Below are 18,055 nucleotides of genomic sequence, written 5' to 3'. Positions count from 1 at the left end.
TGGGATGTACGTTGGAAAAGTTTATTCTGAAATAAACGGAGTGAAAATAAATAAAACTATCAGGGGAGTGGGAGATTTGGCAGTCGACCCACTGCCGCTCTCCAGGACCTTTGGTGCAGCTGGGCCAGTGATGGCTTGACTGAATGAGGTGGCGGTGGGAAGGGAGGGATCTACCCTCACTTGATGAGTGGTTACCCCTTCTCCCCCGTTCCTCACCCCATGTGGCGAGTGGAGACGTGCCCCAGTGGGGGAGTGGAGGCCGAGTGATAGGGGGTCTACAATGTAGAGATGATGGCGTTGTCCCGAGAGTAGAGGATTTGAGAGGAAATGGACAGAAAAACAAAACAAACAAGATGGATTTGCTTCAACATCCCTTGTACAAAGTCCTTGTCTTTCCTTGGTTGGTCTTTATAAACAGTGTTGATGTCTTGAACACTGGGCTGTCTGTAGGCGAGCTACAGTTTCTTCAGCACTCTGACTGCTGGCCTCTTACACAGACATGATGTGCTTGACGAAAGCTGCAGAGAAGAAAGAGTGTTTTTAAAACATTTTTCATATGGAAGAGTTTCAGAGGAAATGAGGACGCAAGCGCTCACCCTCATAGTGCACACTGCCGTTCTCATCCTCCTGGCCGGCCATGAGGGCATCGATCTCGGTTTCATTCATCTTCTCTCCTGCAGGTGGATACATGTCAGGGTCACATACTTGAGCTATATTTGTGCGGGTGTCTAAACTTGGGGAGGGTGACTTGAGACGTACCCAGGGTGGACAGCACGATGCGCAGCTCAGCGCCCATGACTGTGCCGTTGCCCTCCTTGTCAAAGACACGCAGACCCTCAACGTAGTCGTCATATGTACCCTTGGGAAGAGCGTCAACTTCCTTCAGCATGGGCAGGAAAGCGTCAAAGTTGAGCCTCTTGTTGGCCATGTCTGTGGTTTTTTAAAACGGCACATTAAAATCTATTTTAATCTCACGATAAAACTATTTTAGTGATTTTATACCGGTACAAATCTCAAGTTAATACACACATCAGGTCTATAAGCAAGGTCTTAAGGAGATCTAAAATTCTCAAATTTGGTATTTCTTCAATGAACTTTGTGTGTTTTGTTTTCACCGTCGGCGGTTGGGTTTCCCAGGATCTTTGTGACGGCCTTGTTGGTGGGGTTCTGGCCGAGGGCGCGCATAATGTCAGCCACCTGGTTGTAGGCCACCTGGCTGTCACCAATTCTGTCAAAGAGACCAAAGGCCTCCTTGAAGTCTGTTGAAGAAGAAGGGAAAAGATCTTTGAATTACAAGCAGAGACAGGGGATTACATCAATAAATGAATACTTGAAACCAAATATAAGTGAATATGTAAATAGAACATGTTCACAGCTTGATCATAGCCTTATCATAGTAAATAATGAGAAAATCAAATTAATAATGCCAAAGTAATTAAATTAATTAAAAGACACACATTTACAGCCATTAATTTATCATGCAAAAACAAAGAAATCAAAAACGAAAGCAGAACTTCATTTTTGTTACAGCCAGCAAGGCTTATAATGTTTGAGATGGGACACATAATATAACTGATTTGTGGTTCCACAAGGCGCACTGCTGAAAGACCTAAAGCTAAACGATAATCTAACAGGAATATTGACGAGGGAGTCATTTTATTTACTTCTTCTTTTTTAACCTTATTAAAGTTGCATTTCAGGCTAGATCATCTGTTTTAAAATCCAAATCCCCACTCACTCCTCTATTCTCTCTCCTCCAGCCTCCTCCTTCAGCTATGACTGTTATGTGGTGTCGCATTGTGCTGAAGGATCAGAGAAACTAAAAGCTGCATACGTCTGTCACTCTTTCCAGCTGCTCAGCAGCGACAGCTGTATCCTATCTGGACCAGAAAAGGTTCCTGACCAGAGCTGAGCTATTTCTACAAATCCCGGTGCCAAAATCAAAGTGACCTTTCCGACACATTAATTCTCTTACGTGACTTCCCAACCACAATATCAACAAAAACAACAGCAGTCGGAACAGTTGTACCCCCTCCCGCCCCCCCCACTGCCAGCCCATCAATCCTCGACCCCACTGCACCCCCAACCCCTCGGGAGAAATAGAGACCCCGCCTAAAAGTAGACCCTCCAGCCATATAGAGGCATGCCCCTCCTGCCCTGATCAGGTTAAACATAAAGATGCTGACCAGGTCGTAATCAACACCTCGTCTTGCGCTAAAAACGGCATCATGCCAGACGTGTCACATAAATGCGCAGAAGCGACACTTTTTTTTTTATTCTTTATGGGATGCATAGGGTTTAAAGATGGGGAAAAATAGGCACGTTTGACCTTTGGTGATGTTGTAAAAGTGCAAGGTATTAACACACATCTCTATACAAACAAAGGGCCACCAAACATAGGGGGTGGGATATGTCTGTCAGCAAAGGGGCATGTGCTGTAATGAAACTGGGGATCACAGTCTGGATCCCTGTGAAAGGGAATGCCACAAGATCTGGATCTTAACCCCGGGCCCAAGGATTAACACCTGTGCTGGGTAAGGGCCACTGTGTCTCATAAGACAAGGCCAGGTCAACTTAGAATAGACATATATCAGATTCCTCTGGACAACTGGACACGTCTACGGAATGACACATGACACTCATTCTGGACTTCATTTTCGGTGACACATTTTAATTTGGAAAGCCCACTCTTTGTTTGACAATTGCTGAAAAATCTTTCAGCACAACTGGCAGTGACAGTATTTCCTGCAGCTGACTGGATGGTATCATCTAGACCAGAAAGACGGATTTGCACTGCTTCTACTACTTCTCACTATTATATTTTTAAAATCTATGATTTTTTGGAAACTTACCTTCAATCTGGTCCGGTGTGAACTCAGTCTGTGACATAAAAACACACCAAAATGTACAGATACAGACATTTATGGAAACACAGATGACAAAAAGAAAAAAATGATTGAAGCAGATGAACTATACACAAAATCAGCAAACATATCTAATTTATGTAAGGTTTCTTAACAATGCTTTACCTTAAAAGTCAATACGAGACTGAATTTTTCTGTCGCTTGCCATCAGAAATAGCGCAAACATATGCAACCCTTTATATTTAAGTTATAGATGTGTGGATGCATTTCTCAAGACAGCAAGACAGTGATCCTGGTTATTTCAAGCTTCCAACAATTAAAAGTTCAACTAATAAGAGCAACAATGTAAATAAAGGTCTAGCACGATTTCAGTGCGTTTCAGCATAATTATGTTTTGTTTTTTCCCCCCCAGGAGACGATGAATCCAATCTCATGCCACAAAGAAGAAAATCCCCAAGGTATAGAAATAGTAACTCCACCCAAGGGGTCCAAAATACAACTCAGTACACACCATGTTGGAGAGTTCAAGCAGGAGGAGCGGAAAGAAAGGAAGAGGAGAGGCCGATGTCCCAAGACAGAGTGGTGCTGAGCCATGGTCAGACCCCCTCTTATTTTACCCGGTCATGTGATGTCACACATGGTAACAAGGTGGATCATGTAACATGCTGGAACATCTTTAACTTTCTTAGGGCAAATGGAAAGGAGAGCTGCGCTCCAAGAGTAGTGGGCCTTTAGAAGGGGACATGGCTATTTTTAGCAGCCAGAAGAACTGTGTCAAGACTTTTTGCCTTGAGCTTTTTTTTATTAATAAATTGCTTTCAAACTACTCGCTCTCAAGAAAGGAGGACTTCTTTGAGATATCACTTATTTCCCCCCTTTTAAAAGTGAGCCTGGTCAGATTCCCTCGTATATGCGACAAGTCAGTGACCCGGTGGTCCTTTCAAGAAGGGTTCCAAACCCACAAGGCTGGATTTCAAGGTGTTATTTTTAAACAGCAACACACACACTCCTCCTCTTATGGATAAATAATAGCGGGGTAAATTAGCGTTTGCGAAACTGATTCACAAAGTTTTGTTGCAAATAGAACTAAACTGTGACCATAAACATGGAAATTGATTATCAAGTATTAGGGACTAGATCTGCCCAATAGTTAACTTTCTTTACTGGTTTGATTAAGAACTCTGTGTTCTAGTTGAGCAGTGTTCCAATTCTTTTCTACAGGTCATTTTCTAGAACATAGCTAGTCTGATGGACAGAGATGGAGTTACAGTATTCTCCTGTCTGGGTGAGGTCTCCTGTAAAGGGTGATTATTTTTGCAATTTATTCATTATTCTATCAATTACAATGCTTGTTGAAGTGGTATATTAACATGTAACCGTATTCCATAAGATCCATGTGAATAATCAGATAGAATTTTTGGATCAGTTAGTTTTTACCAAGGGAAAAAAAAAAAAAAAAAAACTTCTATGAGTGTTTCAATGTTGATGTCTTTGCAGGTCATTTTACCACATACATTATTTGAACTTAGTTTCACTTAGAAAATCAATTATTTCTATAGCATTTGTCTTAGCGCCAATTTTTTGAACATTAAAATCGACCGAAACACCACATCGATTTGTAAATACTATGTATAGTGCATCTACCTGGTTGATTGTATAAACCATGTCCACTCTTATGTACATACCATGCATATTTCCAGGCACTGAGTTGTTTAATCCAGGCTAGCTGAAAGAAATATCACACGTGAAATGCAGGTTAAAGAATGATTACAGTAGGCGAAATTTCCCTTAAGTAATTCTTTGGAGGTGAAATGGTCTGGGGCTTACAGCTGCTCCAGCGCTCTCCATGGTGCTGATATCAAAAAAGATCTTTTATATGCTCAACACACAAAAGAACATTTCATTATGTGTGTTAGTATGTTTTGGAATTTATAATCTTCAGAATAGGGGTAGTAAAATTAAGTGTTTACAAATTACAAAACAACATTTGGTGTAAATGTCTTGAAAACCTCAAAACGCTTAGAATATCTTTAGTGTATTTACTTAGCTGAGGAAATTTTATGGCTTTATTTTTGGTTAGTGGATGTCTTAATGGAATAGAAAACCCTCAGCAAGTAGTCTTTGTATCCAGCTGCACTACTGATTGTATGCCACCATACGATGAAGGAAAAGGAACGGAAACATGATTCGGCTCCAACAGGGCTACTTCAAAGTCTGAAATTGACGATGTACCTAACGGTACCTTTGAATAAGAAATAAACTTTAAAAAATATGAATTACTTAAATATGCCCCCTATTCAACATTAAACAATACTTTGTCTTTAAATACCAAGAATTCCCGTAGATATTAGTAGTTAGTCATGAAATAAGCTAATATCATCAAACTTATATTTGCAAAATACACAAAAGGTGAGCTAGAACTAATCACAATATTGGAGATAAAGACTCACATTTTTGAAAATAAAAATGAGGGATATAAGAAAGCTACAACTCAAAACTATGCAGGAAGTTACATGAACATTTGTAAACTGTAATCACTCTTCGTGCTACATCAATCATCTTTAATCCAAGCATTTGTTCAATAACATTTGTCTGATATATGAAGTCTTTTACATAGTAAGGTTCTTTATATTCTATCCAAGAGATGGAAGAAATTACTTATCACTTTGAAAAAGATTTTAAAACAAATTTGCTCTTAAACCATATCACACATGTAGTATGTAGAATGTAGTAATGAGTATTCTATGCTGTGTGATGTTAGTTGTAATATTGTATTGCTCCCCTTCACTATGCCTCCCATAAGACAGTTTGGACCTCCAAAGGAAGACATCAGTGTTCTTGACCCTGTAACAATTCCAATTTTCTCTACTATCTTTTATTGCGATTATTTTCCAATGCTAGCCTCTATTTCGGATCTAATTGCAATTAGCTGAAATGATCAATCAAAGAAACATAAATCCAAAGGTCCATTATTGTAAAATTAGAAGACTTGAAATACTGGGAAGCCTCAAAACAAAGTGTCTGCGCACCCTCTGCCAGACTGTTGCTCATCAGCTCTGTCACAGAACGGTTTTGTCCTGCTAGTAAAGACCTGAAGGACATTTGCAGGGGTGGGTGAAGCAGATGAATGTCTGGAAGACCACACCCCTCGACAAATGAGCTCTATTTTTACTCTCATTTCTGCTGGAGGGGTTCGGTTTCTCCTGCGCAAGGGGGTGGAGAAAGCAATACTTCTGCTCCTCAAGACCCGCAGTAACTGCCTCCCCTCACACTCCTCCTCTTCAGCCAGTCAAGACCCTCGCTGCAAAGACACATGGGCCTGGAGTTTTAAAAAAAAGTGGTGGCATTGTGTCCCTGCTAAGTTTTCAGGGTGTTATGTAAGCCTTATTTGGAAAGGACTGCAGAGCCGTTGAGCTGAATGTTATCTGAGGAAGGGGCAGAACATTTTGGTCTCTTGTCAATGAATTAACGGGTTTTGCTTGTTGGAAAAATGCCTTATTATTGTTGGATAGCAAAAAAAAAGCCCATCAAATACAAGACAAAACCTAATTCTTTGGTCATCAATTAGTGAGGATTCAATGATTACTTAAAGTATAAAAAATAAGTTAGAATAATGATTAACAAAGCGTTAGAAGGGAAAAATCTCTTAGAAAACTATCTGAAAACCACATAAAACCATTACATATTTTAATTCAGTCAAGAGACATATTAACATCTTTAAAATACTTCTTAAATATTTCAGAGTATAGTCATGATGTAAATTTTAAAGAGGAAAGAAATGACAAGAAATGAAATAATGTCAAAAAATGGCCAGAAAATCAAGAAGAAACAAGCTAAAAAGAATCCAGTAAGACATTTTCAAAAACCTGAATATTAGCCAAAAAGCCAAAATGTTTGACATAGGAAAATAAATTTCCATTTTGATTTCCAGTTTTTCCCTTGTCTATAAAATCTGAATGGCAGAGTGAAATGACCAGGACTGATTTTTATCTGCAACTCTCTGCTATCCTCCTGTGGCAATATCTGACAGCTGCATGACAACACCACCAAAAGAAACTGTAGCGACAGTTGTAAAGAGACACATGTTTATTTCAAACAAGCAACAATGTACACTCAGTACTGTGGTCAGAGCCTTAACACAGGGAACAGCAGCTGCTGCATTTATTATAGTGCAAAATAGTGTAGCAATCATACTGAAAAGTACTTAATGTTACAGACATCAGGAATCAAAACAAAAAAGTGGCTCTAAATCTACTCAGGAAAAGTTGCTTGATGCACTTTGAGCAAAAGAGAAATTCCATAAGTCAGAAGGTATTGTTACTTGCTTATGTGACAATTTATTATTGAGCTGACAAGTTATTTTATGATTAACCCTTTAATCCTCACAGCCAAGACAAAATATATCATAATGTCTGAAGCAGCAGAAACTGATGATACAAGCCCTGGCAAGATCAGTTATATCTTTTATTTCATGCATGACACTGAGAGACAGTGAGTCATCTTATTCAGTTGTTCCAGTGCGTGAGGAGGGGACACACTACCTTTCACACCTCAAATGCAGGGAATCTTGTATTCATTGGCTGCAGGAGGTCAGCCAAGAAGTAAATGGTGCCTGCCATGCCTGCAAAAAGGGAGAAAGAGAAAGGATTCATGCGGATCACAGCTTTATAATGACACCAAAAAACAAATCAATGTTCATAGTAGAAAAATATGCAGATGGCGTTAAGAAAAAATAGTTAAATTTGTAAATTAAGAGGGTAGTCTTCCCCTGCCTTTGGGTCGGAGGATGGATTCTAAAGGTCAGAACAGCGGGTCGCTGCACATCTTCTGCTGTGATCTGTAAATGTACCTCTTCACCAAGCACTGCCCCAGTAATCGTACTTAGCACCCCCCCCAAAAAAAAACAACAAAGAAATTAATTATGTATGTACCGGTATATGGTTTTGAGATGGCTATTTGGCAGAGTGGTGACTTCTGAATAACAACTACTGGTACTTTGGATTTTTGGTTATTGAATTGCAATTTTTGTAAGTCGCTTTGGATAAAAGCGTCTGCTGAATGACTGAAATGTAATGTAATGTAATGACTGTTGTTTGCCCCGATGCACCAAATAGCAGCTCAAAGTACCGACCTTGGAGGGGATGCTAAAGAGTGCTCTAGCTGGGAACTCCCTTGTTCTGCAGGGGGACTGCTTACATGGGCAAACAACAGTGAGACCCGCAAGCATATGATTCAGAGGAACAGCCCCCCAAAATCTGACCAGAGCAATGTTTTGTTACTAGAGTTCTGTACTTGTCACAGACTGTCCATAACAAACACCATTTTCCGGCATACGGGTGTACATATGTGCACTTGGCACCAGGACATCCTAGGCCACAGTCCATCGACTTTGTGGTTGTGTCATCAAACTTGAGGCTACTGCACAGCTTGGCAGTGATTCTGGTGCGCCATCCGGCTGCCTGACGGAGAAACAGTGCACTGGCAGCACTTTATGATTGGGATGGGGTTCTACTGACCCCGACTTGACACGCCTTCAGTTCTCAATGCTGAAGGTGTTGTTGGGTTTTCTTGGCTTACACGCTTCTGCAACATTGCATGGACTGCAGGGACCCCCTGATACAAACTGTTTTGTCCCTGTATTATTGGTGTCAGAGGCTGGTCAACACTGCCAGCAGAAAATCTGATTTGCTTCCGGTCTCCTGTGGCCTCAGAATTTGGTCCCTGCTTTTTACAGATAATGTGGCTCTGTTTGCTTCATCTGATGTCTGAATGACATTTCATGATGCATAGCACTGGTAACTAAATAAAGAAATTGCCATCTTTGGTGGTATATTTAAAAAAGGTTGGGTAATTTTTTTCCCAAGAGGTTCCAATAAAATGATTTGTTCTGAAGCCAATGTGATTAATGTTCCAGTTACTGGAACATTAATCACGTCAGATTTAAGTAGTTAGTTTTAGGAGATAACTTTTCTACAAACCGTAGCCACGAAATGAAATGACATGTTGATGCAATAATTGCAAACACTGATAAATGCTGGAGGTTATTGATTACAATCGATATCCTAGGAAATAGCAACTTGTGTTGTCAAGTGTTGTTATTCAATACCTTCAAAAAGTGAGAAGGGGGTGTCTGGTGTTCTGCATCCATGTCTGCCATAGTTCATGCACCAGTCTGCAAACTGAGGGGACAAAGAGAGGAAGGGAGAGCCTGTTACAACTGTAGATGAAGAGCTAATGTGCTGGAGTGAGACAGTAGCATCCACAAAAGTCTAGACATTTCTGCGGGATTCTCTTGATAAGCGAAACTTCAGTCGGTTTCCCTGGAGCAGCCTTGGCAAATCATGTTAAGATTTTTTTTCCGCCCTCCATTAATAGATTCATATTAACAGGGACGTATGCCAGTTGGAGTGCATCCAGACAAAGCTCACAGCATGTAAGGCTTACTTTAACACTGACAGCTACCGACCTATTGTCAATAGACATGAGAGACTCTGCCTCCCACATGGCAAAAAGCCAACAGTGCTGTGATCGGTCAATATTACCTTCACAACTCATGTCAAAATGAATGAAATGCATGCACAGAATATAAAATAAGACATAAAAAGATTTTCAAACTATAGCTACATATTGCACTGTTACAGTTTCCTCTCCTATCTAATGACAGTTTTTCAAGATTTTTCATAATTAACAATAGTAACAATTGTCAGCTTTCATTAGGCATTTAATCCATCATTTGCTCTCTTCAAAAATACTTTGTTATATTGAAGAGCAAAAGAAAACAGAGAAAATACAAAGTAAGTAAAAGCTCCTTTAGTTCTCCTGTTAGTAATACAATATACGATATAATAAATTCCCTAGTGTTTTTTAAAGACAATCCACCCAATCAGAGCTTCCCAAATGTTTCACTGCGAATGCTTAGCAGCAATGTAAGGAGAATAAAAAGAAGAAAATCTAAAGCATGCATTTTATGCTTCAATAAAGCTAATGCTGAGTTAGTATTAAAAAAAACAGAGACAACTTCAGAGTAAAAACAGTGTTTCTTTTGACTAACTGCTGACGTATTCAAAAACAAACTAGATCAGTGTCAGCTGCCCTGCGGGGGAACCACAGCGTCAGATTCTTCAGTTATTACATGAGAGGGTGTCTAACCATGCAGGCTCTGTAAAGATGCTTGGGGTCCTGCGTTTGGCGGTAAAGGGCCAGGAAGGCGTAGGCATTGCCAGCGGAGCCATGACACAGACCATAGCCCTTCTTCAGCAAACCCCAGCGCCAGATCACCTCCCCACATTGCAGTGCATCCTCCAGGTACTGAGGGCCCCCAAACACCTGCAGGGAAAGCAGAGAAGACACTAAAGCAAGGTATGAAGCTGTATACATGCCATTCTTCCTGCTAAACTAGTGGTTGGTGTGGGTGGGAAATGTTTCACGTCACCAATGATAAAATAAAGGTGTGAGAGAATTGTAATATACTCCCTCCCCATCGTGATTCCCCAAATTAATCAAATGTTAGTGTTATTAAAATGTTACCTTCTTTTTATATTCTTGTTGTGAATCTACAATCCCAATTGTTTAATATCAATTAATAATATCAAAAAATTGAACAAAATCAAACACCACTTAATATGACTGTTTCATCTGCATTCACTGTCTGCTAATTAACAATTATTTAATATCAAAAAGCAACTGCCTATAAGATCTAGAAAAATTTACAATAAAAAAAAACTTTAAATCAACTTATGTTAAACATATTACAGGTATGTACAAAAATGCCAAGAACTATCCTTAAATTTACAATCATTACATTTACATGTGCTGACTGTCAAAGATTATATTTGGAAAATTTGCACCAAGGATGGATCCCATTAACCTTCACACAAGAGAAAACAAACCCTGCCCTTTTTTTTTGATTTGTTGCATTGAACATTGCTGGTTCCATTCCAGCATTCCTCCAAGACTGTCAAAGTGTTGTTGAGCAAAACACTAAAGCCCTAACTGCTCCCCTGGTGCTGCTTCGTAGCTGCCCTCTGTTCATGGTTCATCCATGAGGAGTTAAATGCAGAGGTCAAATGTCCTGATGATGTGCTGTATCTATAACTTCCCTCAGTGTTTACCTTGTGTGCCTGTAGGAGCATGTAAATCACACCAGGGGACCCATGACACCAGTGAAGCAGCAGGTCACGCTCTTTTCCAGTGCTGGAGGGATAATTTCCAGAGGTGAATTTGAGACGGCAGACGTGGTCAACACTGGGCTTCACCAGCCTGTGGACACACTCCTCTGCAGACACAAAGCCAGGCTGAAGGGGCCAGATGGCATGGAAACAGATAATGAAGAGTTAGAAAGAGACACTGAAGTCACTAATATGAGTGATTTTCAAAACAGGAGTTAAAGCTTTCATCCACATCTAGAAAATGTGATCATTTTCAGAAAATACAGTATACTGAAAAAAATAAAAATCAATCAATCAACTACTTTTTGGCTCAAAAACCATATTTTCCTGAGACACACAATGTTATACCATACCAGTTCAGTTACGATATATAAAGGCCATTTATAAATTTTCAGTGATTCTTGCTATTTTTGTTGTTCATGAAATTTTAATTTTAATTTTCATGTGTCTTAATTTTTTTGAAGGAATCTGTCTTTAGTTTAAAGCAAAATGTTAATCTAATTCCTGTTAATTACTGGGCTTTTAAAGGCTCCTTTAAAAGCAGATTTCAGCTAATATGGTTTTAATTTTTTTTTTATCCCCTTTTAATGTTGGCCGATGATCATTAGATTCAAAGAGATTTTACAATGCACACATTTAGAAATACTGATATGAAGACAATACATTTTTTCTTGATTGCTGTCGTTTTAATTGTTGACAATTTTGACAAGACTATAACAGCTCTGCAAATGAGAAGGGGTAGTTCACCAGCATGAGAACAATATAAAATTTAGTAATTTCTGTTTCAAAGAGTGGTTCAATAAGTATGTGCTCGAAGCAAAGATTCAGAGTAGAGTTCTGGTGCTGAACCCCAGTTGACTCAATGTGCTGCTGGTTATGGGACAGGGCTATCTGCTAACCACTTTCTATTTTTATCTGTTATTTGCAAGTATTCTGTTCATCAATCGTAAATATGATTCTCAGTCTAAGATCTTCTGGGTACTGTAAAATGTCATAAAACATCACAGTTGCATCTAGGAGCCTCACTACCTGTCAACAGAATTAAAACTGACTTAGTTCTCAAAACAAGTGCACTTGTTTGATATTCTTATAAAAACTGTCTTCGGGTCATTCATGTGCATCCAGTTAGGTCACCCTGTCAAGTCTCAAGAGTGACCCAAGACTCTACACAGGCCTGAGAGTAATTGTACCTGCATGAGGAAGTAGTAGATGCCGGACAGTCCATGAGCGGCACCAACATATTGACTCTGGTGCCACTCGTACATCAGAGGACTGTGATCTTGCATCCGGTACTTCCTGCTAAGGTGCTCGCCTGAAGCCAGGACAGCCTCACTGATCTGAGGAGGCAAACAAGAAGTTCTACCTCATAAAGACTTGAAATCAGTGGAATCTAGGACTATAGAGACAAACAACCATTCACTCTCTCATTCATGGAATGAAACAGGGAGTAGTATTGGAGAGACAGCACAGTGGCAAGATAACCTAAAGTTCCTTAGAACCAGTATCTATATGTAAGCCATTTTGTGATAGTTAATATACAATACCATCCATATTGGGCAGTATGTTTTTTAATAATCATTTGAAGAGCATTACAAACATGTTCTAAGCTGGCCTCTTGCAGTAACATCTCGCAGGATGTATGTTATTACCAGGTCTGAACAATCTGATCCTGACTCACCTGCTGGATATACTTCCGTGGAATCCTGTCTTGGCCAAACTGCTGGTTGATGAAGACAAGGGAATAGAGGAAGCCCACCCGGCCATACAGCAGCTCATTGGGCAGATCCCCTGAACCTTTGACCACAGTCTGGTGATACTGCAGCAGTCTGAGAACAGCACAGTGACAAGGTTTGCTGATATAGTTTAGCGAATCCTGCAACTATTGTAATAGATACAATCATTATCAAAATCAGTTTGATGTTTGAAATGATGAAAAAATCAATTTGATCAGGAGTGTTTGTCTATGAAGTTTTACTGCCCAGGTCTCTCTGAAAATATGCTCACAGTCACACTAACTGTATTTGATAAACACCTGTCATATCTAGATAAGAAAGAACCTGATGATCCCCAAGCTGAATGACAGACACCTATAATAAAATGAACCCATTCTGGTAATGACAACACATGCAAATCGTAAATAGGTTCCATTACATAACATTACTTTTGGTTGAAAGTTGAATATATGATTCTGATTTCGCAGCAAAATGTGGCCAGAAAAAAAACACAGCATAACCTTTCTACAGCATATAGAAAGCATAATCCAGCATAACCTTTCCACAGCATATGGAGAGCATAACCTTTAACAAAATCAACCACACTGAAAAAATTGAGCACATCATCACATCATACAACAGCTTACATTTAAGAGGAAAACCAGCAAGTTTTACCAAACACACTGTTGTAAATCCCACAGCATTTATAAATTCACAAAAGTACTTTGATGAAGGACATTTGAAAGATTACAATATGTCACAACAGATTGGAAAACGAAAATGCGAAATGGTGCAGGCCAACATTATTATAAATTCATTGACTAAACACTAAATGTTTCTAAATAAATCCCTTTCCCACATGAGTACAAATCATTTCTATAAAAAATAAACTGCCTTTTTTTTGTCACCAGTCTTGGTGACTCAAACTAACCCTTTCCATTTCTTCTTAATGTCATTGATAATCCAGCATTTAATATTGAACTTATGACAACATAACATATAAACAAAATAAAAAGATACAAATAAACAAATAGGTTATTACACCCTAACAGCCCCGAAACAGTTTCATTATAATACCAGAGTAAATATTTGCCATACCCCTTTGCACTGACCTGTTGATGCACTCATCGGCTTCTTGAGGCCTTTGCAGGTGATGGTACACTGCAGCAGCCACAGCCAGGGGCCCCGCATCCCCACACAGGAAGGTGACGTCATGGCGGCGGGTAAGACATTTCAAGCTGCGGCTGACATAGTCCAGAGCCTTTTGAAGGAATGACGCTTCCTTGAACACATTGTGAAGGTGTAGGTAGAGCAAAGCGATACCTGAAAATATAAAGCCAAGCTTGACAAAAATACATTAATTTCTTCTTATTTTGTTATGTAATAGACCCCTGAAACTGAAAGTCTTCTCTGGAAAGAAAGTCTTCTCTCAGCTGGTTCACATGCATCACAGATTAAGAGATAATTGAAGTGATGATTTGACAAGCAAAATCAACAACAGAAGCCTAAAATGAGCAAAACTATAATGCATTTGTTCTAAAAAGGGAGAAAAATCAAGAGGTAAAGGAAATGGAGGATTTACAGCACTTCAGGTCAACGGTACAGATCGACGGAGATTGTGGAAGAGATAAAGAATAGTGTCCAACCAGGTTGGAATGGGTGGTGAAAAGAGCCAGCCAGAATGAAAGGAAAGAGTTGCAATATGGTTGTGATGTCAGTGATTTTTCATTGTATCTATTAAGGGACTGTGCAGAAAAAAAAAGATGGCTGTGCCACATTCTACCTAAATAGCTCATTTCTATATGTGGTCCTTTGTCTTGTGGTGAGTTAAGAGACAGTGGCATTGAGGAAAAGACAGAAGGCAGAACTGAGGGAAGCAGAGACACGACAAATGTTGAGTTACGCTTTGGGAAAGACAAGGAATCAATACGATTGAGGAATGAGTCCGTCAGAGGGAGAGCACATGTTAGATGCTCTAGAGAGAAAGTCAGAGGTCAGACTGATATGGTTCGGAACTGGTTAGAACCGCAAGGACAGATCCTGGGTGGAGACATGGAAAAGGGACATGGTGTAAGACGGTCTCAGAGAAAAGTATGCGGGTAACGGGGTTAGATGGAGGCCAGTGATTCACTGTGGCGAAGGGGGCCGAAAGCAAAGGAGAACGTCTTTAAAATGTAACAACTGTTTCTTATTATACTGAAGCAGAACTAAGTTTTGATTATTTGACAAAGACAATCAGACTAGTATCTTTCAGGACGTTATCTGTTTTGACAAAAGGGATTCCAAATATTAGGATATCATTTTTATTTATTTTTTTTACACAGTGCAAAGCTGTAACTGCACACACACATCCGTTTTTACATTCAGCTGCAGCAACAAGAAAACACACACTTTTACCGCAGTGGATGAACATTTTAAATACAGCTTGGATATCAATTACTGCCATTCTGTGTCAGACTCTCGATATTTTACCTGCCCAGCCCGTGTAACTGGTACAGTCTCTTGGGTCAGCAGACTTCAGCCCTTCTTCCATGGCCGCTAAAAGCTCAGTGACCTTGCTGCTTAGCCGCTGGGTGAACTCTGATGTGAGCTGTAGGTTTAAGAAATTAAAAATAATGAGATAAATATCATCTGGATGCGCATCCCAAGGTGTCCATCTCTGAACGTTACCTTCCCCTGGCCATCGAACAGAGCCTGGGTGAGCTCAGGGCTCCCGTCGTATTCAGGGTAAGGATTCCTCAAAGCCCGTGTGTCCATTTCCAAACCTTTTTATCTGTGATATCAATTGTGAACATATACAGATAAGACAGAAGCGCACACTGGTAAGAAAAGATAGGACGAACCCAAAGCTGGAAGGGCGGTTTGTCCACTTCTAAGTAAATAAAATGAATAAACAACACACCCACTTCTAGGTTAGCTTGCAGCAGGCTAGCTTAAATGCATCGAAAAGCGAGCAGTTATCACTTTGTTACCCCCGATATTGATATGAGCGTGATAATATGTAAAGTACTTTGTAAGTTAAGGACCATTAAAAAAGGTAAACAGTTAAAACTTAAACCATTACCCCTTAGTGCTGTGTTTGTGATGGTTGATCTTCTTCGTCTGTATATATTTCCCGAATACGACGACCAGCAGCACTCTACTGCTATCTAGCGATGTGGAAGTACTACGACAGTAACAAAATTGAGAAATTAAAATAGTTTTACTTGCGTTCATATTGCCAAACATCACTCTCACAAAGGCGAGGAAATGACAGTTCGAAGTTACAATAAAAAACTGACACAAAATTATTTGCGCGCAACTTGATTTCACCCAGCTATTACCCAAATGGCACAATGGACATGTCAGCTCACTTACTAAAATAAGAAACAATTGTCTAAAATCCTGATTCAAAATTGAACAAGCAAGACATTTGTATATAAAGCTAAAATAAAAGTTAAAAGAGAATAATTTTAAATAATACAGTGTGGCTATCTAGGGTTGCAGCAGGCAAATTAAGTAGAAGAATCACCTTATAAAAAAAAAAAAATTCTTTAATTCGACACATAGGTTGTAGCAACCATTCAACAAACAGGAAAACCTTAGGGGGTCATTAAGAAAGCAAACAGTCTTGTTCGAGATGCCTCCACATTCTGCCCTCCTGTTGTGCAACAGTATGGCACTGGTTAGGGCATCCCACGTGGACCTGCACATGGACACCCACATAAACACCAGGACTTCCAGGTGTTAAACCACAGGAGGCTGGCAAAGTTCCGAACGCTGATTCAAAGGATGCTGGGAGGACTCTCCTGTAAGTCTCCCCATGACACATCACGATAGAATAAATTAAATGCAGTAATTCACAACAGAATTGTCCGTGACTTTACATGTAGAGCAGGTCTAGACCACACTCTTTTCTTTTATCAACCCAACATTCTCCCATGTACAAGAACTTGGTGACGGCAGCAAGGAAAAGAGGCCTTTCAACTGATAGAAACTTTGGACCCTCAAGCTCTACTGTTTGGGGTGAAAAAGAACAGGGAAAGGGAAAGAAAGAGAGACAGAGGGAGAGAGAGAAAGAGTGCAAGAGAGAGAGGAGGACAGAGAGATAGAAAGCATATGTGTGATAGAGACAGGGGGTTATTTGTGAAGGAAAGTCCAAATGCTGATGGATGTATCACTACGCTACTACTGCCAGTCGCAATGACTCTTACATGAATAGCTGAAGTGATACAAGAATAATTTAATTCAACAGACCCTGAAACAGCCCAAGGACTTGGGAGAAGACATTTAGTTACTAGTATGCATTGATGATGGGTCATGAGTGCAGAGAGGATAGGGATAGTGGGAGGAATGAGAGAGGCTCATCGTGGGATATCCCTCGGCAACCTAAGCCAATGGCAGCACAACTAAAGGATAGCAGGAGCCAACCCAAACCAGAAGCTTTATCGAAAAAGAAGGTTTGTACCTCATTCTTAATTAAAGAGAGATTGTCCGCCCCCTGGATCGAGATTGGAAGAATCAGGAAAGAATCATGGTAACTGAATGCACAGGGTCTGCGTGGGGTTCCTCCCAGTGTCCAAAAACATACAGGTTAATTGGAAAAAATTGGGAAAATTGCCCCGACTGAATGAGTGAGTGAGTGGTTGTTTGCCTCTATATGTGACCCTGCAATTGGCCGGCGATGAGTCCTGGGTGGACCCCATCTCTCGCCCGATGACAAGTGGAATAGGCTCCAGCATCCCCCGTGACCCTGAGCGCAGGATAAGCGGAAGATGATGGATGGATGGATGTCCTGTAATCATCCCACAGAGGGGAAATTTCAGCCACCCACACTGGACGTTGCAAGAAAGTTAGCAAAACTAAACAATAAACAGTCTTAACAGTATATATAAACAGATAGGGCTTGTATTAACAAGTTTCACCATAACAATATGACAATATATAAACAGCCTTCTTCTTCTCTTTTCGGCTTTTCCCTTCAGGAATCAGCTTTCTCATCTAACCCTATTCTTTGTATTCTCTTCTCCGTTTACCAATATATTCAATATCCCTCCTCTGTACATGACTGAACCATCTCTGTCTGGCTTCTTTGACCTTTTCTCCAAAACATCTAGCAGTACCACGGCAAACAAAAAGGGGCTCAGAGCTGATCCCTGATGAAGTCCCACCTCCACCTTGAACTTCTCTGTTACCTCTACAGCACTATGCACCACTGCCTCGCAGCTAGCATACATGTCCTGCACCAGTCTAACACACTTCTCTGCTACTCCAGATTTCCTCATTCATTACCAGTGTTCCTCTCTTGGCAGATTTTCATATGCTTTTTCTA

At 40.1% G+C, this 18,055-nt stretch overlaps 2 protein-coding genes across 2 annotated transcripts; both read right to left on the bottom strand.

The window, feature by feature from the left end:
• mylz3 (myosin, light polypeptide 3, skeletal muscle) lies at positions 1-3,495 on the bottom strand. Its single transcript, XM_086148405.1, has 6 exons — positions 3,376-3,495; positions 2,853-2,880; positions 1,116-1,259; positions 760-930; positions 597-674; positions 1-518 (listed from the first exon to the last, which is right to left on the bottom strand). The coding sequence occupies exons 1-6, from the start codon at positions 3,376-3,378 to the stop codon at positions 490-492; spliced, it is 453 nt and encodes a 150-aa protein (XP_086004531.1). The 5' UTR covers positions 3,379-3,495; the 3' UTR covers positions 1-489.
• A 3,440-nt stretch (positions 3,496-6,935) lies between these two features.
• On the bottom strand, positions 6,936-15,865 carry lancl1 (LanC antibiotic synthetase component C-like 1 (bacterial)). The gene is made up of 10 exons (XM_086147506.1): positions 15,809-15,865; positions 15,415-15,517; positions 15,217-15,334; positions 13,857-14,067; positions 12,711-12,858; positions 12,223-12,369; positions 10,976-11,158; positions 10,014-10,190; positions 8,971-9,043; positions 6,936-7,485 (listed from the first exon to the last, which is right to left on the bottom strand). The coding sequence occupies exons 2-10, from the start codon at positions 15,499-15,501 to the stop codon at positions 7,409-7,411; spliced, it is 1,221 nt and encodes a 406-aa protein (XP_086003632.1). The 5' UTR covers positions 15,502-15,517; positions 15,809-15,865; the 3' UTR covers positions 6,936-7,408.
• Between the last annotated feature and the right edge of the window lie 2,190 nt (positions 15,866-18,055).

The sequence above is a fragment of the Fistularia commersonii genome, chromosome 6 (assembly GCF_037954325.1).
Source record: "Fistularia commersonii isolate RoL2024-O1a breed Wild chromosome 6, RoL_Fcom_v1.0, whole genome shotgun sequence".
NCBI classification, from domain to species: Eukaryota; Metazoa; Chordata; class Actinopteri; order Syngnathiformes; family Fistulariidae; genus Fistularia; species Fistularia commersonii.
Note: the sequence above shows the minus strand (reverse complement) of the source record. Positions and strands in the feature narration are given on the sequence as shown.